The sequence below is a fragment of the Streptopelia decaocto genome (genome assembly GCF_964273445.1).
Source record: "Streptopelia decaocto genome assembly, chromosome: 1".
Classification (NCBI taxonomy): domain Eukaryota; kingdom Metazoa; phylum Chordata; class Aves; order Columbiformes; family Columbidae; genus Streptopelia; species Streptopelia decaocto.
Window position 1 is genome coordinate 96,837,471 of NC_138663.1, and position 22,465 is coordinate 96,859,935.

Below are 22,465 nucleotides of genomic sequence, written 5' to 3' on the forward strand. Positions count from 1 at the left end.
TCCAAGAGACCTAGGCTCCAACTTGTGATTATTTCAATACTTTTCCCACTTCAGGATGTTATGATGTAAACTGCCTTGGAAAAGTGTTTGTTCCCTTTAATGGTACTGTACAAGTTGCTGAACTATAATAAATATAAGTGATTTTCCTTTAGATGTGTAATATTTGAAACAGGTGATTTGTTTCATTTTAGAGAACTCTGACTTTCAAAGTCTTCGCACAGTATTAAATACTTGGAAAAAATCTGATGGCATGTGATGGGTGGATACCTGGTTCATGTTTTGTTTAATCTAAAGATTTATTTTTTAAACCTCCTTAAATTCTTTATCTTTCCAAACATTTTACTTACAGCTTTTAGACAAATGGCAGAGCAGAAACCAGGGTCACCTGGAACCTGTAATATCCCCATTTATCTCAGAAATGTAAGATATGTGGGGTTGTTTTTTTTTGTTCGTTTTATTTTGTGGTTGTGTTTTTTTTTTTTTTTCCCCCCAAAAAAAAATCTTAGTAATGCAGTACTATGGTGACTCAAAGAAAAACTAGGTTTTTAATGAGTTTGATTTTTACAGAATTGTTTAGGTGTAGCATTAGAATCAAGACTTTCTACAAAAATGCTCCAATATATTATTCACACTATGTATCTCTGGGTATTTTAAACTACAGTCTGGCAGCAAGCAAAAGTTTTTTGATATTTACTCCTTCTTTTTGGTGATTCATGTAAATGCTTCTCAAATATACTCAGAGTCCCCAGGAATTTCAAGCTGGATAAACTCTGAGCTCCAGTTGCTTTTCTTGGTTTATCTGTTACACAGTAATTTTGCATCCTCAAACGATGGGATCTTGTGCTCCATGCACTGGCATTCCCCTGGGTCCCAGCAGAGTACAAAGTGACATGTGTGATATTTAAACACAGTGAAGTGAGGTCTCTTAGAAGCTTATTGTGTCACTACCCTGAGACTTGATGATTATTTTGTTGAGTCACTCTAATGCAGTGATTTCAAATGTCATTTGATAATGATCAAATTATTTAGATGGAAGTCAGCTTCATACAACATGCATGTCAAACATTTATACAGTACAGACACAGCTCTTTCAGTAAAACTTAACTTCATTTGTTAGAGTAATTCTTCCCTTTCTACAGTGTCTATATTTAACCATGTGTGGGCACATTCTCCTATGGTTAACACTGGCTTGGAGATTTGCCGGTTGCTTCAGGTTTTTCCAAAGGGTCATTTCATGTGGCACTTGCTGCCTTCTCTGAAGGAAGAGACCATGAGAAAATAAGGGAGAAAGCATAGAATTTAGCTTTTATTCTTATATTCATGTATTTTTTAAAAATATAATTATAGATGATTTTTCAAGCAAACCTAGGTAACTTAAAAGTCAATTTCTTTCAGTGTTATTCAAATGCAAACAGTTGTTGTAACAGCTTTTAACCTATTAATGTATTTTACGTGGAAGTGTGCACCAGTATGACTCTTGAGAGCACGCCTGCAGAGAAGGACTTGGGGGTACTGGTAGATGAAGAATTGGACATGAACTGATAAGGTATTACGTGCAGCCCAGAAGGCAAATTGTATCTTGGGCTGCATCAAAAGGAGCGTGGCCAGCAGATCGAGGGAGGTGATTCTGCCCCTCTGCTCTGCTCTGGTGAGACCCCACCTGGAGTCCTGTGTCCAACTCTGGAGTCCTCAGTACAGGAAAGACATGGACCTGTTGGAGAGGGGCCAGAGGAGCAACACAAAAATGATCAGAGGGCTGGAACAGCTCTGCTGTGAGGACAGGCTGAGAGAGTTGGGCTTGTTCAGGAGAAGAGAAGGCTCTGGGGACACCTTATGACGGCCTTTCAGTACTTAAAAGGAGCCTATAAGAAAGATGGGGAGAGACTTTTTAGCAGGGCCTGTTATGATAGCACAAGAGGTAATGGTTTTAAACTAAAGGACGGGAGATTCAGACTACATATGAGGAAGAAATGTTTTACAATGAGGATGGAAAAGCACTGGCCCAGTTGCCCAGAGAGGTGGTAGTTGCCCCATTTCTGGAGACATTCCAGGCCAGGCTGGATGGGGCTCTGAGCAACCTGATCCAGTTGAAGATGTCCCTGCTCATTGCAGGGGGTTGGACTAGGTGACCTTTGAAAGTCCCTTCCATTCCTATTCTATGATTCTATAATGTTTGCTTTTATACAGGCTGACTTTTTTCCTCTGAGGTGTAGGGCAGGCATTAAAGATTGACATGGTATAAGCCAATCCAAATGCTTTCTGCTCATGTTTCTAGCTCTTAGTCTGGCTTTAAACTTGGGTCAAAAGCATTCACACTGTGCTCAGAGATGGAGTTCAAGGTTTTTGCTGATGTACTGGGCTTCCCAGTCTGTCAGTAGGAGGCTGGACCCATGCTTACATGTTGTGTGAGTGCCTGAACACCTTCCCATCCCCTGGTAAACACTCTAATCCTGGCCTAGTCTGGGACTGGTAATGTTCTTGTGTGTAAATCAGGTGGGGAGGGCAGTTAGGTGATGAGAGAAAAAGCTTATCTTCATGCTTAGCTGACAGTGTAGGTGCTGCTGAACCAATTGGCTTGACTCTAGAGAACAGCTTTTGGCTTTGTTCCCCACTGAGCAATAAGATTTGTCCTCCATCTCTGAATTGGCCAAGCTGATTTTGAAAATGTGTGGTCTTTTATGCTCTCTTCTTTCTGTATGAATCCAGTGAAATGCAGCTGCTCTGGTTTCAACCCTTGTCAGCCACAGAATAATGACAAATCTTCTGACAAGTTCTTTGCATTTAAATCCACATCAGCGTTGCTATCAGGCAGTAAGAACAACTGTATTTTTAGATACTTCTGTCAAGTCTGACATTGATGTGTCCTATCAGTTCATTGTCAGATTAGCCTTTTGACTTATGTGGAATAATTTCCACATAACTTGCCTGGTGACCTTTTAGAGGAAAGGTAAAACAGAGAAAATAACCTGAAGAAACGTCTGGTCAGCTTTTTGGAGACTTTCATTTGGTGCTGCATCATGGTCACAACCTGTGCTGTTTAGAGCGAAATAACAGTGACTTACCATGTGGGTGGCATACCACATTGGTGGTGTGAGTCAGGAGCTTGCTTGAAAACACTGTGAGAGATGCATGGTCCAGGCACACCCTGCTGTCCTGGGGCTGGTGGAAGGGCTGGGGTGGGCCACTGCAGCTCAAGAGCTGAGAGAGCAGCACACTGCTCTAGGATTGTCAACTACCCTGGGCCGCCTTATCTCCTCTGCTTTCTAAAAGGCAAAAAATGACAGACAGATAACCTTGGTATAGGACAGGGCTGTACTGGTGTGGGTCTGTGAGGCGGCTAGCCTTAAGGAAACGGGTCACCTGAAGCACCTGCTGTGCTGCTCTTACTGCACCTTGTTACTTTTAAAATCTTGGTGACCTTTAGCTGTGTGGTAGGAGTGAATATATAGTATTCAGGAAGGCTTAGAAGTTTGAGACTCTGGCACATAATCTACTTTTTTAGAAGCAGAAAATGCAGGAACCTTGGCTTAAAAATTGGATTTGACACAGAAACCCTGCAAGAACATGGTTAGGATTATATGTTGAGAGATGAATTTATTTAACCTGAGGGCAGCAAGAGAGGATTAGATATTTTAATTCCCTCCCTTTCCCTAATGACTGTACAGAGTGCTGACACTTGTTTGGCTTGAAGATGACCTGTATACTGAAGTGATTAGTACATGTGGTGAATTTTTTAACACCTTTTACTGAGAACAAAGTACTGTCTCACAAAACAAAGCACATTTTTCATGGGGTATAGTAGCAGTCTTATGATATCAGGAGCATTATTGCTCAAATGGGACATGCAGCTTATGAAATGGCCTCACAGATCGTGAAATTTGGGACCTATCTGGTCAAGGCAGCTAGGTGATGATTTTCAATGCTTTCTCAAGTAAGATGACTTAACAACATGGAAAATGTATGTCAGTGGGAATTGCTGTGGTTTAGCATTTAGGAATAGCCAGATACTTCGCTGCTGCACTTCAGATGGTAACGTTAGCTACCTAATTTTTAAAACATACTTGTCAGTTTAGTTTTTCCTCAGAATTCTTACATGATAGGTAAATGAATGTACAGATGAGGCAAAAAAATTGCTGTAGATTACTAGGTGTTTATTTCTTAGAGGTCAATGTGTTTTGGTATGTCTCCAAATTAAATATGCAATTGTGCTTTTAAACACAGGAGAGTATTTTTCATCAAAAAGAGAAGGCCTGAATAGGCATTCCCTCTTGGGCGCAGTCCAGTTGCCTTAACAAGCACATTACTTGTACAAACAGTTTCAATTAAAGTTTGCGCTCTCATAACTCATAATTTACTTGAATTGGAAATCAGCAAGGAAAGAAATTTCATTTCATTTATTTGGGTTTTTGATCCAGAATTATGCACTTGAGGGGTAAATTATTCAGGTGACCCATAGGTAGAATATATTTGGAGCATTTTTTTTTTTTTTTTTAAACTACAGGCTCATTGAATTTTTATGGGTAAGGGAAAGGTTGAATAAAAAACATAACGCTCCTTTCAGTTACTCCAGTGTAATTTGACCCACATCTCTGTATGACTGTAGTCATATGAATGTGAAAACTATCAGGTTTTTTAAAGCTACCTGTACTTAGATTTTTGGTTTTAAACTACACTATCTGCTTTGTTGTTTTCTTTATCACACCAACAGAACGGGAATGTGCCACAGCATGGCTGCAGCCATGGCTTCCATATATTATTGTAAGGAGACAGCTGCTGTGGGACCGGAGTCAGCGTCTTGCGATGCTCTTCTACAGCTTCTCTTATTCTCCTTGTTACAGTATCAAACAAGGGCTCAGTTTCAGCTGATAAAGGATTCTCCTCAGAAGGATCTTGCGAGAGATCAAACAGCAGTGGAGGGTCATGATGGCTTACACCATCCCCAAAACATGGGCAAATTCCTCTTCCAAAACAGGCCCCAGAAGCTTCTGGTTGGAATACTGGAGTAGCATAATGAGCTTTCCATATGGTTCCACCTGTCAGAGAAGAAGCACATATGAACAGCTTAATGGCATTAGGAGTCAGGGGAGACCCCGAAAGATTTGTCATTCCTAGGGCAAGCTTTTGTCGTGGTTGTCACGTATGGGTGAAAGGCCTTTTGGGAGCTGGCAGCTATTCAGAATGGTTTTTGGGCACACGTGAGCTCTGGGTCATATACACTGTGTGGGTGGTCAGGCACAATATTTTGGGTAAAGAGGCAGTCTCTGCCACTTTCTTGCATCCCTGCCTCATGTGGGGAAAAACGTAGAATGTAGCCCCTGATTTCTAGGTGCAGGTACTCATAGGTGGTTCTTCTGTTAGGTCTGTACATTGCGAGCCAAGAAGAGCACCTGGGCAGAAACTGGTCACAGCTTCTTTCCATGCTTGCATTCCAGCACACTTTCAAATAGGATATAAATTGCAGGCCATCAAAACTGTAAAATCTAGAGTCTAGTTTTTAAGTTAACATGATGAAGGCAATTAGTTTGCAGCTTTAAAGCTTGTACTTCATCAAGTTCTTGTACTGACCACTGAATAAGTGCAGGTCTGTAACTTGTAATGGAGAAATGACAAATGATTAGGACTAAACCTGAATGCAGTTCAATAGGAGCCTTTCCTTCCTTTTCCCTCCTCCTTTTCCCCCATTCCTCACCTTGCATTTAGAAAGCACTACATTGAACTCAGAGGCAGGGACGTGCCCAGCAAGAAGGCAGCAATTATATGTCTGAAAAAGGGAGAGGAGAAGAAAGGGGACATTCAGCACTTGGAGCCACTTCTGTAATGTATTGAGCACAAGTAGCTGACAACTGCATTGTCCCTTGTGGCATGTTCTTTTTGATTCAATGGAATCAGATGAACTGTCCTTCCTTCTCTTGTCCCTGGAGCTGCTCTTCATGACTGGGAGTCTGCAGCTTGATTCTTTTGTCTCTGTCATGTCACTACGGCTAGAACATATTTTGTTAATAAATAAAATTTAAAAACTTCTTAAGAGGTGAGAAGAAACAAATAACAGATATTAAGGCTCAGGTAATCTTTTAGCTTAAATTCTTCAGTTGTTGGCTGGCTGGCTATGTATCTATCTATTTATTTTCTCCCTGTAGTTTCCACATCCTACTAAGCTACACTTCTGTTCCTTTGTGGAGGCATGATGTCTCAATGGTTCTGAAATGTTTTGGCATAACACGTTTAGAAATGTTCAGATTTTAGATACCTGCATTTCTGAAGTTATGAGAGAAAGGATGCAGTAGGTGGATTTCTCAAAGGAAATAGGCTCACTTCCTGCTGGATAACTAAGGACAGGTATTCCTTAGCTCTGTTTGGGTGTGTGCTTCACTACTGGCTGGGATGTGCTCCAGGTCCTTCCACTTTTTCCTGTCTTGTGACTAAAAGAGCATTTGTCTTGTGACAAAAATACAAGCATCTAGTCATATCATGGTTCCCTGAGCATGGGATTTGGGTCTTACATCTGTGGTCAGGTAGCATAGATATGTGTTAGGAGGAGTTAAACAGGAGGTCCCTAACATTCTGTGATTCTGCGGTATTTGCTGGGCCCTATGCCTCTGATAGCTGGCTCTAGTCAGAGAGCTACTGTGATTTTGCTGAAATAACCATTTAGTAGATAAATACGCCATGGGCAGGTAGACTTACCTAGCTACACATAGGAATTTGTGACCAATGTTCAGAAAAAAACCCCACAAAATAAGTACTTAGTCTTTTCCATAAATAGTTCAGCTGAATTCTTCATAACTTACACACTGTAGGGCAGTTCAGAGAAGTGAGTGTAGAGTGTCTGAGGAGAATTGTTCTGATTCTGCAAAATTTTAACATTCACTTTTCACAGCTGCAAATAATTACTGGGGTTGCAGCGTGGGAGAGAGCCAGGTCCTTGTTAGTTCATTCTGAAGGATACAGTGAGGCTGATTGTAATTAACCTGTGTTGGTGAGCTGAGCAGACAGCTGGCTTACAGCAGGATAAAAGAGAAAAAAGAAAAAAAAAAAAAAAAGGTGGTAGAAATCAGTGCTGATGAAAGCAGCAGGGGTTTCAGTCATCTCCAGGAAGCAAAGAGGGATATGCAATTTGCTACTGAAGTAGCTCTGACAGAATTTGAAGGATGCGTGTGAATTTTAGGGCAACATGTTAATGTAATATCTCCAAGGGAAAGGAAGCCTGCTTCTTCAATCCAAACATCTCTCAAACCCATCTGGTAACAATCAGTCAGTTTAACGAGCAGAAAGAAATGAACTGTCACTAATAAGCCTTATTGTGCTGTGGTAGAGGAAAGGACTGTTTAACATATAGACAAAGGATTCTTCTGGCTTCACTGAAGGGCTTAATTGATGAGTCCTGCTGGGGAGACATCAGGACACAATGGCTTCATATCTAGCCTGTCCAACAGATAGAAGTAAACAGGCAATAAATATGTAATATGAACGTGATATACTTGTAAATGAGCTAAAACAGACTAAAAAGTCTGTCAGCCCAGTCAGAAGTAATGGCAGCTGGAGCAAAGAATCACAATTTCTGGCTTGGCTTTAAGTTGAGCCCCATGGTAATATTTGGTTAGCCAGTCTTTCCTATGCAGAACATCGCGTTGTTTTCAACCCCCATGTCATGAGCATTTGTGGCTCAATGGGAAAAATTGCAGAAAGGCATGCACAGGAGATCTAGCTGTGCTTATGGTTTCATGAGAAGACAAACTACACCTTACATCTGCACTTTGTACCTGTGGCCATGTTACAGGTAGTGTGAGCTCTATTAGAAATTGACCTGTAGAGAAGAACAGTTATTGATGGCTTGACATCCAGGCTGTAGCTGTCTCAGGGTGTTTTACTGGGGGCTAGCTCTTTACTGGTCCAATTTACACAAAATTTTTTAGTGATTAGAGCATATTAGGTATGATCCTGGAGCCTATACTATGGTTTAGTTTAAAGTAAATTAATGATATGGAACCCAAAGCACAGTGAGGGAGTAGGTTCAAGAAGGACCTACTTCTGAAGCACACCTCTGATCTGAACTAATATTGCAACGTAGACAAACCTTCTATGACCGAGGAGAACAAGAGATGGAGGGAATGAGGACAGCAGTCCTTTAATCTGAAAAGCAGTTCTTCAAACTCATCCCATGATGGGGTATGCCTTTAGTGTTTCACTGAAGTGCAGCATGACTCCTAGTAGGAATTTTCTCCAGGAATTGCTGCAGTAAGAAAAAGCTTTCTCTGCCCAGGAAAAAAAAAATATACATTACAATGAAGTAAAGAGATGTCTCTAAGAATAGTGATGGCATAATAGATGTGAGTTTCTGATGGCTGTTCTGCTTTAGCTAATGCAAAGAGGCGAATGGGCTCGAGGTTAGATGTGATCAAGCCTGGAGCTACTGACAGGTTTGGTGTGGGGCTCACTTGCCACCAGCCTGTGTCAGGTGAACCGATCTCTCACTTCTCCAGTGGCAGCTCTAAGAGCTGTACTCTTTGCTGTCTCAAGCTCCCTGGTGTGCTGAGTATTAGATAAAGGGGGAGAGAAATTCAAAGTGGTGACCCTCACGTTTCTGCCAAGTGTAGGCTGTTGTGGGCTCCACGGGCGGAAGAGCCAGGGAGCTTTATTTTATCTTATGTGGGTTTTTTTTTTGGTTTTAATAACCTCCCACTCTGAAGCATCCATTGACGACCGGCTGCTGCCCCCTGCCGGGCGGCGGTTTTGATCGTTGGCGGTGCCGTGCTGCCCCCTGGCGGCGCCTTCCTCTCACCGCGATGCCGGCTGAGGGGAGCGCGGTCACCGCTCCAGACCCAGCCCCTCATGCCCCCGCCTCGGTGTCATAGAATCATTTCAGCGAAGATGCAGTGTGCCCGTCACTTAGAAACGCTATCTTTTGATTGTGTCTAAACAGAGGAAAGAACTGAGTCCCGGTATCATTGATAAGTAATTAGTTGAAACAGCCGAAATGTTGGGCTTGAGCACTTTGTGGTTCCCTCACTGAGATTGCTTGGTTTCACAACCACGGTGGTATCAGGTCACTCAAATCCCCAGCTTGGGGGAGAGGCCCAGTCAGGCTGATAGGGTTGTGAAGGCCTCACCACTCGGCTGCAAGGCAGAAGACAGGCAGTTGCAGCATTCTTCCTTAAATGATCTCTTTCCTACTTTTTAGACAAAAAGGATATCAGCATCTTCTCTCCAGAGAAAACAGACTGAGGATTCCCAAGAGAAAAAAAAACCAGCCAACTAAACCAAACAACCAACCACACCAAACAATCAACCACAAAAAGCAAACTGAATTACTAACTTCACTCCCTGGAAGAACTGTATTTATGAAACACCCTTGCACTTGACCTTTTCTACCATACAACTCCTTCATCATTGCACAGGTTGCTCTGGATCTCTCCCTGAAAGGATGAGCTCCTCAAGTACTGTATGGCTCATACAGCTTACACGTTTTTCCTTGAATGAAGTACCCATGTTAATCTTTGGGGATCAAGAACCTAAAAATAAAATTTCACTGCAGCACCTGGCATCAACATCCTTACACTTAGTCCTTTTTCTCCATATTTCCTGTCACCTGAGCGCAGTGACTCCCTGCCAAAGAGCCACACTTCTGTCAAACATGTTGTGATGACAAGGACACTGACCTCAAGGTTAAACTGGCAGCATGACTGAAAGTTCGGTGTTGCAACTCTTATGTGTTTGCTCATGCCAAGAAAGAGGACAGCAAAGTTCTCAGCCATTGCCCTGATACTCTTGTGTTTGTGTGTTTAGGGGAACAGAAAAGTCTATTTTGAAAGATTTGCAAGTACAAGTAAGTTTTGTAGTCTTGAAGTGTTCACTGAGCAAGGAGATTCTTAGCTTGCTACTTTCTATATCTGATACTGCCATTGTATCATAAAGGATACATAAATGGGCATGAGAAGGATCACCCAGTTAGCACTGTGATGTAAGAAGGATTTCCTGCTGGGCTGGCAAGATTGTCTCACCCCACAGTCAGCACTCAAAGTGCTGCTTCAAACAGCCGATTCCTTGTCAACACACCAGCTGACTGTGAACAGCTGGCAATGGTGGAATCCCCCAGCATTCATAGCTGTTATCTAATTGCAGTCTCTCAAGAACTCTTTAATTCTTCTCTCACTTCACAGACAGGGAAAGCAAAACAAAAATTAAAGGGGCTCATTCAAGTTTCTAAAGGATGAGAGGATGAGTAGGCATAGCCTACTCCCTCAGCTTCTGCCTTTCTCCAGCTGTGCAGAAAGAAAAAAAGGAGTACTTCATTGGCAGAAATTCATCCACTTTACACTGACAGCCAGTCACAGAAGGCACAGTTCATCCCAGCCAACTTTTATATCAGATGTAGGCAGGTGTGACTGATCTAGCCCAGATGTGCTAATCAGAAGGAGCTGAGTCACAGCCTGTAAACATCTGTGTCTCTTCAGTGACTACAAAACAACAAGCTCAGATCCAGGCACCTGTGTTGTGTCACACAAATGCCATCCTCTACTCTGAGCAGGAATACAAACACAGCTACCAGTCACTGGCCTGTTTTCTTTTACACTGTAATGGAGGGTGACAATGCCAAAGATGGGGTGCTTGTTGAAAGCTCAGGAAAGCATTACAGTTGCTGTCAGCTTGTCTAATGCCACAGACCAAAAAAATAAAATAAATAAGATAGGGCTATTGAAAACATACAAACTACAGCTTAAGATAAAGACCTTATGCGTGCAGTTGGTTTTTCCTCAGTCTTACACTAAAGCTGATTTCAAATGCTTTTGCAGCAAAAGCAACAGAAACACTGCAATAACAGGGAGATTTTTGAAGCAATGCTGCTCAGGAAGCAAAATTTTCACGTCGGGAAAGGCAGCAAAGTTACGAGGCCTCTCTGCACTGTGCAGAAGAACTGAAAGTTTGAGGCATTAAACTTACTCCAGATACACATACATGTGGTTTTTTGTTGTACTCTATTGGAAGCTAAAGGTCAATAAATCATCTCTGATATGCAGGAGGGGGTTATTTATACTCACTGTCCTTTTGGTGCCACCGCACTGCATGCAGAAACACACCGCAGTAGTGAAACATGAACTCGTGCCCTGAGTGCTGAGCTGTCCCCCGCAGCAAAGGCAGCAAGGAGCGCCCGTCGATTGTCCTGATGGAGAGGACAGGAGTCACCAGACTGCTTAAGAATTTCAGTCTGCAGCTGAAGCAAGAGCAGTATTCAAGCTACCGTTTAGCTAATGAGCCCTGAGATTTTTAATTGTGTGGATGGGTGGAGACCAGTGATTAGCAGTTACTAGCAGTTTTTGCTATTATTGCTAGTTCATACATCCTGCCTGAGGAGAGGAGTTACTATTACTGTAATTTTGCTCGGAGTAAGTGATAACCATGGCAAAGGCACGGCTCATAGCCTTTAATTTTGCTTCCTGTAACGGAAGTCACTGATAACTCCATAAGCTCCAGGCCTTGTAAAAAAAAAAAAAAAAAAAAATATATATATATATATATATATATATATGCAACACTTACTGAATTGACTAACAGTTGGTTTAGTTACATACCACCTGTACTTCTACGTTTTTTGCTCAAATGTCTTAGCCACTCACACTTTCTAACATAGATGCTACATAGGTCTAACATAGGTGCTACAAATTGTTTACTATTGAGGAAGCTGCTTCTCCAGTACTTGCAGCCAAATGCAGGCCACGTGCCATTTGCTCCACCTTCTCTATTCATGAAGAACCAGGCTTTCTAGTCTTGGACACGGCCTGTCCTAGTACTCCAACAGGACTGAATAGCTTTGTAGATATCTGTGGATTTTTCATAAAAAGAAAAATTAAAAGCGGCAACTGTGGTTGTGTGCCTTTTTTTTTTTTTTTTTTTTAATATATATATAGTCATCACAATGTCCCAAATCAACCAGGTTGCCTTTCAGTGATCAAAAAACTGAGTTAGCTAAATGACCCTTGATAAAACATACTGTGTTTTCCTTTGCCTGTTCCATATAAGTAGGCAAGATGGGGAAAGCGACACAGAAAGAAAGCTATAGAATTGCTGGGTTTAGAAACAAACAGAATTTAGCCTGTGGCTGTTAGGATACATGACATTTATAGTCAACTTCTATCTAAATCAAGAAAGGGAAGCAAGTGTGGTTATGTACCTGTCCTGAGGCACTTCTCCTCCAGCCAGGTGAACCACTGTTGGGAAGATGTCCATAAGGCTTGTCGGTTCATTGATAACTGTTCCTGCAGGCAACACTCCTGGCCATCTAACTATTCCTGGGACACGGATCCCTCCTTCCCAGCCTCCCATTCCTTTTCCACCTGTTAGAGAGGGGTGAAAAAGTACCCAAAAAGGTGAAAGAATGAAAGATATTACATATTGATTATGCATGTATAGTAAAAGGCTTTAAAACGTTTAGAATATTCTAATAATCTTAATGAAAATGCACTAAATCCTGGAAAACAGTAGAATGACTGCAGTGCAAATTCCTTTCTTCAAAAATAAATATTCTTAATCTCTCTATTTTACAGTGCTTTCTTGGGTGTCACATATAGTAGCCCACTATGTAAGCAGTATTTTTGGCAGAAAAGGAACAATTCCACTCTCTGACAGTCTGACCCCTAATCTTAATTGAATGTCATGTCTGAGATTAGTCTCTACACTCCCTAAAAACATGCACGAGAAAAAATTCCTGGTCTGGTGTCAATGGAATAGAGGTTGCAGCCCCACTTGGTACCTGAGGAAGGGGGATTAACACAAGGCCAGCCTGGTTGTCAGACAGTTCATAGTCAGAGGCAGCAGGAACATTAAAAACTGATTTGCAGTCTTGGAGAGCAGTGAGGGGAATCAGGATCACATCTGATTGCCCTCTAAGAGTTTAAGGTCCCAGGGGTGCTTTGAGTTGATCCCAGATAGAAGAGCACAGAACCTGTGCAGTAAATAGGGGAGTGCTCTGACTATACTGCAGTGATGAAGTTGTCTTGAGATAATCCAAAGAGTCTTTCTTAACTTGGTTTCTCTTGCATTCCTCTAGTCTTCTTCTAAATTCTCTCCTCCGTGCATTGGTTCAAAGTCAAAGTATTGTTTTGAATAGTGTTTAAAAGTGAGCATAATTGATTAGTTACACATCGAAATTATAGATATCAAGGATGGGGATAATAATGAAACAATGTCATTTAAAGCCAGAACTCCCAAGTTGAGGACCCAGTTAGAAAACAAAAAAATGGAAAATGTTGAAGCTCAGGTACCTGTACGACCTTTGCTCTGTTATTTCTCCTGTCAAGAGCAGAAATCAGAAGTCATTGCTGGAAAATGTTGTAGGAAAATCGGCAAACAAAATTTGAGGCTAACTTATTAGCTCAGCTAATAAATCAACAGCTGAATGGTAGTTTATTCTAATCTCTGGCTTTGCTAAATAATGCCAGACTTCACTGTTGTGGAGGTGTGCTCATAGTTACAGGGGAGAGGCAAGGTTCCCAGAGCTTGGTTTTAGAGGCTGACAGGGTGGCATGATGGATTATAAACAGGGCAGCTCCAGCTGCTTGTGCAATAACCTTTATGCCATGTAAGATAATGGTATCTCATGTTTTGTTATTCACTAGCAGCTGTTCTCATTATTCATGTGTGGTTTATCTGTCTACTTGGTTTTAACATCCTAGTAGCAATAGCAGCAGTGAGTTCTACAGATATTTATGAATTAATTTTTTAAAATCTTTTTTCAGTTTGTTGCTAGTTAATCTCAAGGGGATGTCCCCTGTTCTGCTGTATGTGTAGATAAATGGGAATGCCTTTCTGTTATTAATATCTACACTGATACTATATATCCTTTTGTCTCCTCTCTAAGAAGCCATGATTTCATGATTGCCCTCTCCCTGATCACATTCGCTTTTCCTCTCCGGACTCTCCTGCTACCAATATACTTGTATTAGACCAGTAGAAGTGAATGCCCTTAGGTTCTGAGCTATTCAAGTGAGACCATTGGCTTTTTTGCACCTGTTACTAGTATGGAAACTTCGTATCTGGAATTGAAGGTTAATTTAGCATTAAGGATTGTTCCTGGGTGAGATCTCAGCTGTATCAAACATTGCTTGTGTGGCTCATCAAGTAAATTACTACCAGACATTATGCATTTTGATGCTGAGCAAGGTAAAGACACCTGAATCTTCTTTAGGGAAATGAGCGATGGGAGCAGTTTTCAGGCCTCATGATATGGTAAGTGTCAAGCTGCCCAGGTTATCACAGTGGCTTTTGGAGGCTTGGCAGCCTGGAGGGAGCACATATAAGAGATACCATATATCTTAATTTCCATAGATATCTGCCAGTGTTGACACAGATAATTGTCTACTGCGAAAAACAGAACAATGTTTGACGTTTGACTCCAAACAGCATGTTCTTGATCAGGGGAAGTTCTGACTGGACATTAGGGAAATGTTTTTCACTGAGAGTGTGGTTGGTCACTGGACCAGGCTTCTCAGGGAAATGGTCACAGCACGAAGCCTATCAGAGTTCAAGGAGCATAAGGGTGACACTCTTAGTCCCGTGGTTTAGTTTTACATAGTCCTGTATGGAGCAGGGAGTTGGACTTGGTTGTCCTTATGGGTTCCTTCCAACTTGAGATATTCTGTGATCCTATGATACTACATTTTCAGGCAGTGCGTTGGGTTATGGATTAGATAGTATAGTTACAATACTTAAAAGACTATATCCAGCCCTGTAGATTAGTAAATATAGTCTATCAGGATGTATTTTATTTTATTATTTTCTTTAAGAGGAAGTCTTATGCATGTACAGACTACCCAAATTTTACCTTTATAGATCCCGTTCCATCCACCCAACTGAGTATTTCCTCTGCGAGCCTCTAAGGATCCTCCATGATCAGATGCAAAATAAATGAATGTGGTATTCTTCAAGCCCTCTTTGTCAATAGCATCCAGAAGCATGCCTACAAACAAAGAAAATATCATAATTATGTCCTGAGATGCAGTCAGATTTTTTTTTAGGTCTTAACTCAAAATTCAGTGAAGATCAAGTTTTTCCATTTACCTGAATGAATTCTGTTAGGAGCTACCACAAGCAATGTAAAGGGTGATCCTGCATTATAGAAATAATAAGACCCAATGGAAAGCTGCTGAATGTGTCCCAAAATTGTTTGTGGTGTCCATAAAACCAGGGAAATAAAAAATAAAACTGACTGGAAAAATTATTTAAATGAATGACCCTTTTATTCAAGCTACTCAGAATACTCTGTCAGCTTTATGCTGTAAATTCTCCAAGTCAAGGATCATCTCCATTGTGTAGCCTCAACCATCTTGAAAAGCATGAATAACCGTGCTGGCTAGACTCCTAACCATAGACACTGCTGTGTCTCACAGGGAGCTGAATAAGGAGTCTGAGATGCAACTGCTTACTATCAACCAAAATCTTCTCCTGATGCCCATGGGAAAACTCCACAGAGCACAATTCAAGCCTAACTTCATAAGGAATGTTTTCAGTACTGAGAGTATCAAATGTTTATACATAATATGATTTATCTTTGATTGCTTCTCCTCATCACCTACTTCATCAAATGTATTTGCCAAGAACAGCTTCCGCAGCTACAAAAGCAGCAGCAAAAGCTAAAGTACGCAAGAAAAAAGCATAAAGCAGTGGTTGACTCTTTTGATCTTCTCCTTTACAGACTTCCTTGGTCAAACTACTCATTGAACTTACCTAAAAACAGACACCTTCCCTCAAAAAGAGAGTTTAGATTGAGTCTAGGCATATTGGTTCTGAATTAGACCCCAAATCTCTTACTTAGTTGCCCAACCCTTACACCATTGGACTTCTGCCACCCAGCTCTGCTTTGCATAGCCTGTGCCCAAAGGTGACTGGTGCCAAAAATTGAAAGAGAAGCACAGCAGAGTCCTCTGGTTCAACTGGATCTTGCAGAGGTTCCCAGCCTAACCATCAGAAGCAATGAGGCCTCTCTCAAACTGTAATTGTTGCAAACACTGTTACCAGAGGAAGAAAACGTTCAGGCCTTGAATCTTAGCCTGGACAGAAGGTGAATACTTTGCCAATAGGGTCTTCACTTTTGACTAAATAAAAACAGAAGCTACGTCCCTCCCATTGAAGCAGAAAGGAACTACTAAGTGAGACTTATGTCTAAATCTATGTTCTGAGTGCCAATTAAGTGAAACAAACAAACAAACAAAACCAAGTTATTTTAAGTTTCGTTTTTACACCTAATTGGCACCTATATTTAGACCACGATATACTGACTTCACGGAATTATTAAGTGAAACTCCATATTGGCTTTTTGGCTAGTAGGGGGATCTCGTTTCTGCTCCAAGGATTATCCTTTAATAAAAATAACCAAGTACACAAAACAACCACCGTATAATGTAATATTCAACAGCAGCACCACTTATATCTTCTGAGCCTAGATAGAACTGGAGAAACATCATACATTTTGATTAACAACATGATCAAGCATATATTTGATTGACTGCATCTAACACTGCAGCACAGAAGTGTGTCATTTAAGAAAATACAAAAATCAAATCGTAAGAAAAATTTGGGCTTCCATCTTAAGAATGAAAAAATGAGCTGTGGTAATGGAATAGCAATCTATGGAGCTGTGTATCCAAGGCAAGTTCACTGTTTTTTGTCATATGCAAAAATGGAAGTTCTGTGACCACCCCTTCAATTTCATTTCCACATTCAAATAAATTAATGATTTCCTTCAAGAAGACCACTTACCCACCATCCAATCCATCTCCTCTACATTATCTCCATATGGGCCATGTCTGCTTCTTCCCTGAAACTTCTCTGTGGTGATCAGAGGGGTGTGAACATGTAAAAGGGAAAAAAAAAGCAGGAATGGCCTATGCTTGTTTCTGAAATAAAATAAAACAATAGTAATTTCTCGGAAAACTGTCACTCAACCCAAAATTTAACAGCGGTATTGTAGTGACTATGTCAATACAAAATATTATTGTGTCAAAACAAAACAAAAAATATTTTGACATCTTTGCATTTTTGAGTTTTTGGGAGACAGGGGATTAAAACACCAAAATAGTAATAAACCCTTTCTCCTTCTGGTTCCAAATTAAACTTGTGTAGAACATTAAATAAATAACTTGGAAAGCTCATAGCCAAAAGACTGACACACTCTCAGAATCAAGGATAATAGGACTCGCTTAAACATGGATGTCACTGAGCATCTGAAACATCCTCATGGAAGAAGCAGATATGCACTGCACACACAGGGGAATAATATCCCTTTGAAATTAGACCAAGCAGGATATCCTAAGAACCTGAGATTATATATGCTGGAAGTTTTACAGATGGATTTACATTACTTCCAACTTCCCTTAAAACAAACAAACAAACAACCCCTAAGCCTTGACAGAAATAGTACAATCTTAATCAAGGATATGCCCAGACTTGACACAGGAATACTTTTAAACACTTAATTCGTTTGTTCAATACCAGTCAAGGTTTCCAATAGCATTGAAAAAGAAGAACACCTTTGGAAAATAAACCAATACTCACTATTACTCTCCTGTCTGTAAAATATTAACTTCATATGACACTTTGTATAGCAGTCCATTCATCAAGCTACAATAATTTTTCTGTTCCTACTGGCAGAAGGCCCAGTCCTTGGGCAGGACCCCATTGTATTAGGTGAAGAAATCATAAACACACACACAAAAATCATCTTCCTTTTCCTAAGGAGCTGACAAGCTCTATGAAATAAAGGACAGTAGCTGGATGCTGACAGGTAGAGGGACGTCAGAAAACAACAAATTAGTGGCCTGCACCAGGATGGGTAGTTCAGTTTGCCAGCTGCCTAACCTGCATGACACAGCAATCACATTACTTTTAAAAGCTAGAAATATGATACAATTTTTGTTGGTTACCTTTCAATGAATGAAACTGCCTCCTTCAGCATATTAGAAGTAGTTTTTTCTAGATTCATTGGTTGTTCAGTGATATCATGGTTTCTCATCAGAATACAGTTCCAGTACTTGGTGAAACCATAGCTGGAGAACCAGGAGAGGAAATACAGGAGACCACAGATGGCCAGACATATTATTATTTTCCATTTTACTGGGAATAAATTGGTAAGTTTTCCAAACAAAAGAGTAAGCACTGCAAGGATGATCATCTGTGTGTAAAGCCAGTATGTATCTTGCAAAGACTTGGCCAGTTGAGGATCATCTGAGCCTTGACACTCATTCAAAAGTGAAAAAGGCATGCCGTAAAAATAATCAAAGCCATGATTTAAAGGATGGTGGCAGTGATCATGGCGGGATCTGCAGTTTACACCCATATGCCACTTCCCTGAAAAATAAAAAACAAAGATCTTAAATCCATCATTGTTGCTCCTGGGCATCTCTGCTTGCATTTTTAATAGGCTGGCTGCACTTCTCTGTTAAGGTGCAGCCAAGGACAGAGCTGGTGTGCAACGGGGACAGAAACTCAGGAAGCAATCATGCATTGGTGCTTTATTTGCCTAGAACAGTGGGTTTTCCTCACCTATCTGTTAAAATTCCATGTAGGGCAAGGGTCCAGCTCAGGTGCCTCTCTGAATAAGAATGAAGGGGGTTGCAGTAGTTGGTGCTTATTTTTTACATTATAAAGTAGTCATTCATTAGTGGGTAGTCTGATGTGGAGAAACCCTTGTGCCAAAGGAAAGAGTTGAGTGCAAAAATATGAACTAATTGACACACAACTTCTATCTCACCTTCACAATCCAGGAACAAATTTCAGGAAAAAGATGCACATATTGGCTCTGTGTGTCTATGTTCTTCCTAACATGAATAGCAAAAATAGGCCATTCCAATTATCCAGCACAATTGGCCATATCAGAATATGTCACACGCTGGTAACAAACCTTAAAGAAGTCATATTGCAGAACAGTGTGAATATCCTGACACTGAAGGACAAACAGTCTATAACTGTGGGATTTGTGGCAATTGGGTAAAAAAATAATTTCTGAGAACTGCTTACCAGCTCTGCCCTTGTGTTTTTGAGTGTAGTTTACAGTATAAACTATATCAGACTGCAGTGAGCTAGGGAAAGCTCACCCCTTTGCACAGGCTTGTGTGCAGTCAGCACATCATGAAGACTCACTTCAGTTTAGGAACTGACACCTCAGTGTGCCAGAGCATAGCAGAGGTGTGAAAATCAGAGTAATTACAATTAAGTACATAACACCTTTGACTACATGAAAGAGAGTTTAAAAATGAGAAGTGCTTGAAAGACACAGCCTTTAATTGCTGTTCAGGCAAAATTAGCACAGACTTTAGAGGCTTTTCTTATTTTCTTATTTCTGATCCAAAACACACTAAAGTTAGTAGAAATCTTTCAGCTTTCTTTTTTTTATAGAGTTTCTTCTTGCAGAAAATAAGGCACTTTTAGAGTCTTAACTGTGATAATAAGCAGCATACATAAATAACAGAAAATCTAGCCAGCAGATATAACCAAGATCACTGTGGTGTCTGGGCACCAACTGGTAGACAACACTTTTCTGCTCTAATAGATCAGTGAATGTCTCTGTCGGTTCTTCCTAAAGCAATCTGTACTGCGCAAACAAGATTCTTTCCATTGCATTCACTTCTGTTTGCAGTGTACATCAATGTATTACATACATCCTTATTTCAGATTTATCAAATATGCTGTGCTGACACTGGAGCTTGTGGATAGCATTCTAAAAACCCTGCTGATTTTGAAGGTTATGCATATAAGAAACTCTACTTTAACTGATCCTAGACAATTTGGAAAAAAAAAATTTACAGAAGCAGCCTCATTTGAATAACAAGCAATTAAAAGGTGGCAAGTTGCTCTGTCTCATACCTACAAGTGCTGTGGAATAACCTTGCTGGTGCAATATTCTGGCAAAAGTAGTTTCATTCGGTGGAAGCCCACCAGAACACCCATTCCAAAAGATAATCCGCTGTTGAGTGCTGGATGCCATGCCTGAAGAGGAATAACAATCTTTTAAAAAAAACAAGCCAGATTTTGGATTTTCAGCCTGCTCAGCTTGTTCTTTCTAATGAATAAGATGTAGTTGCTTAAGCCTAATACTTTCCTATAAGACATTTGTTGCACCCTGGGATATTCTGATTGATCCCCAGAATGTTGTCTCCTCCAAGTCCCCTATCATTATCTGCTAGGCCAGTGCAGATGCCTCAGCTGTGCTGGAGTGTCTGCAAATGGCACTATGACACCTATGTTTGGACATCAGGCAACCTCTTACAACCAAACTTCTATCAAAATATAATGTTAAAAAAAAAGGAAGACTCACATAGAACAAAAGGCTTACAGGGTCAGGGGTACACACTTCTGAAATGCACAGTTCATGATTACAGTTCTTTAGCAAGTCAGAATTGCATCAGAGGAGCTACATTGACTATTACTGCCATATGTGGTGGCTGAATTTTTCTGTCATGAATTTAAATGAATGAAGTAAATCTGCTTTAAAATAAAATTGTTGAGAACTATTCCACAACACGGCACATTTCACTATAAAAAAGTTTGCCAGGATATTCAAAATATTACACTTTAATTAATATAATCTTAATACCACTGAACATAGTGTTAAGACAATTTTCTTCTTCAAGTTTCTACCTCTGGGTGCTTTGTACTGTTTAGATTTTCATCCATTTCTTTGTTGTCATTTAGGCATAGTAAATGTGCTTTATGTAGCAATTTTCCCATAGAAATCAATCACTAAATCTAGCCATCTTTATTTTTGCCCATCACACTGAGACCCCAAATCCCTAGATTAACTAGTCTTTACAATTATTTATTTAAGGGTATTTTTAATAGTAACAATGACTAGACAAACTGCAGCAAACCATTAGAGGCCCAACCTGATCTGATGGGGTATCTGCCAGTCAGGAAAGCTGCTCTGCTTGGAGTACAGAGAGCAGCTGCAGCGATGTGCTGAGTAAGTCTCACTCCATCCTTTGCCAGGTCATCAATGTTAGGGGTCCTAAAGAGAAAAAAACCCATCTCTGATAAAAATGTATTACACAGAAATTCTTGGTATCCTGCTCCTCCTAGTTTTGTTGAGCACATCACCATCACTTTTACAAAATTATTTCTTTATCTACAACTCAACTAGGAAAGCTAAGTTATATATATTTTTTGTGATACCTCGACTCCTTAGAAATGAATTTTCCACAGATACTTGCATTTTTATTAATTACTAAGATGGGGGGGAAAAAAAAGAAAAAAAAGAAGAAAGGTATTTCAGGTCTATCCAGTAACAAAAGCTCATGCAGCATAATGAAAAAGATTCCATTAATACATACAGTGCAACACAATTTCTAAAACTATAATAGATGTGAGTAAACATAGGAAAATAAATACAATCATCCTATGAACAAATCTATATACAGATTGATAACTGCACTAGGGATAAATATATCACAGACCAACTTATCATTTCTTAATGAAGCTCCTAGAGTTGTTAACTCATTATATCCTAATCTCAATGCTTCATATTTCATCCCTGGAGTTGTGGAAATTTCTGACTTATACACGTGCCTGACAAATACAACATGCGGACACATTTGCAATGTTCTGACTGTCTATGCTGAAAATTAGAAGTGCAATGAGGTTGCTCAAGCATACGTGTACAATTATTACTGTAGTAGGAATTACTATATAACATTTTTTTACATGGTTAAAAAAAAAAAAAGTATCTACAGAAAATAATCCATTAATAATGAATTTTCTAATACTAAGTGTCATCAGTGTTTCTTCTCTGAAATTCACCAGGAAGAGATATCTCATTTTCTAGAATACATTCTTACCTTATTGTATCATTGCCATAGCAACCCACATCTCCAATACCAAGATCATCAACCAGTATCAGTAAAAAATTAGGTTTTGAAGGGTCTGATACACAGGTTATTGGAAACAAGCATAAAATTAGCCAAATGTTTAGGCAGCTCCTGAAATTAAAAGTAAAGAGGTAGTATTACAGAAACATTTGTAAGCTTTCCAATAGACTTTACATTCTACATAAAGTTTTTTTTAGGACTCAGTATAGATGCATTCACCAAATACTGCCAGCAGATGGAGCTCCTGAATAGTTAAAAACTTGAGTTTTTAATACCAGTAAAAAAATATATATATATATACACACACACATATATAAATATATTAAAAAAAATATTTTTTGCACAGGAATTTTGTGTGTGCCTTTCTTTATTGAGATGTGCACTGATCTCAGCAAATGTTTCTAGTACAATGAGTGGCTGGATGCTTGCACGTCTCCTGAGATACCCCTTGTACGGGGGTGTAGGACACCCCTGTTAGGGCTGCTGGAATGAGTGAGACAGCAGCATGGAGGTGGTTGGTGTGGAGACACACTGGTCATGATGGCAGTGGCTTGAGTACTGCATCCACTGCAGTCAGCGCTACACATCTGGAAAAGGCTCCTTCAGCCATAAGACCA

General features: G+C 40.2%; 1 protein-coding gene across 12 annotated transcripts in view; it reads right to left on the reverse strand.

Annotated features, from left to right (window-relative positions):
- Nucleotides 1–4,136: 4,136 nt before the first annotated feature.
- The window catches only part of LOC309451702 (arylsulfatase H-like), a 38,563-nt gene continuing 20,234 nt past the window's right edge, over nucleotides 4,137–22,465 (reverse strand). For 11 of the 12 annotated variants that reach the window (XM_082075682.1, XM_082075675.1, XM_082075671.1 and 8 more), the window contains 9 exons: nucleotides 21,819–21,959; nucleotides 20,871–20,992; nucleotides 19,852–19,974; nucleotides 17,913–18,336; nucleotides 16,750–16,886; nucleotides 14,816–14,950; nucleotides 12,167–12,329; nucleotides 11,037–11,158; nucleotides 4,137–5,033 (listed from right to left, as the gene is read on the reverse strand). In XM_082075682.1, the coding sequence (XP_081931808.1) occupies nucleotides 4,663–5,033; nucleotides 11,037–11,158; nucleotides 12,167–12,329; nucleotides 14,816–14,950; nucleotides 16,750–16,886; nucleotides 17,913–18,336; nucleotides 19,852–19,974; nucleotides 20,871–20,992; nucleotides 21,819–21,959 (1,738 nt within the window). In that variant the 3' untranslated portion in view covers nucleotides 4,137–4,662. The remainder of the gene's footprint in view (nucleotides 5,034–11,036; nucleotides 11,159–12,166; nucleotides 12,330–14,815; nucleotides 14,951–16,749; nucleotides 16,887–17,912; nucleotides 18,337–19,851; nucleotides 19,975–20,870; nucleotides 20,993–21,818; nucleotides 21,960–22,465) is intronic. The other variant, XM_082075674.1, reaches the window with a different exon arrangement.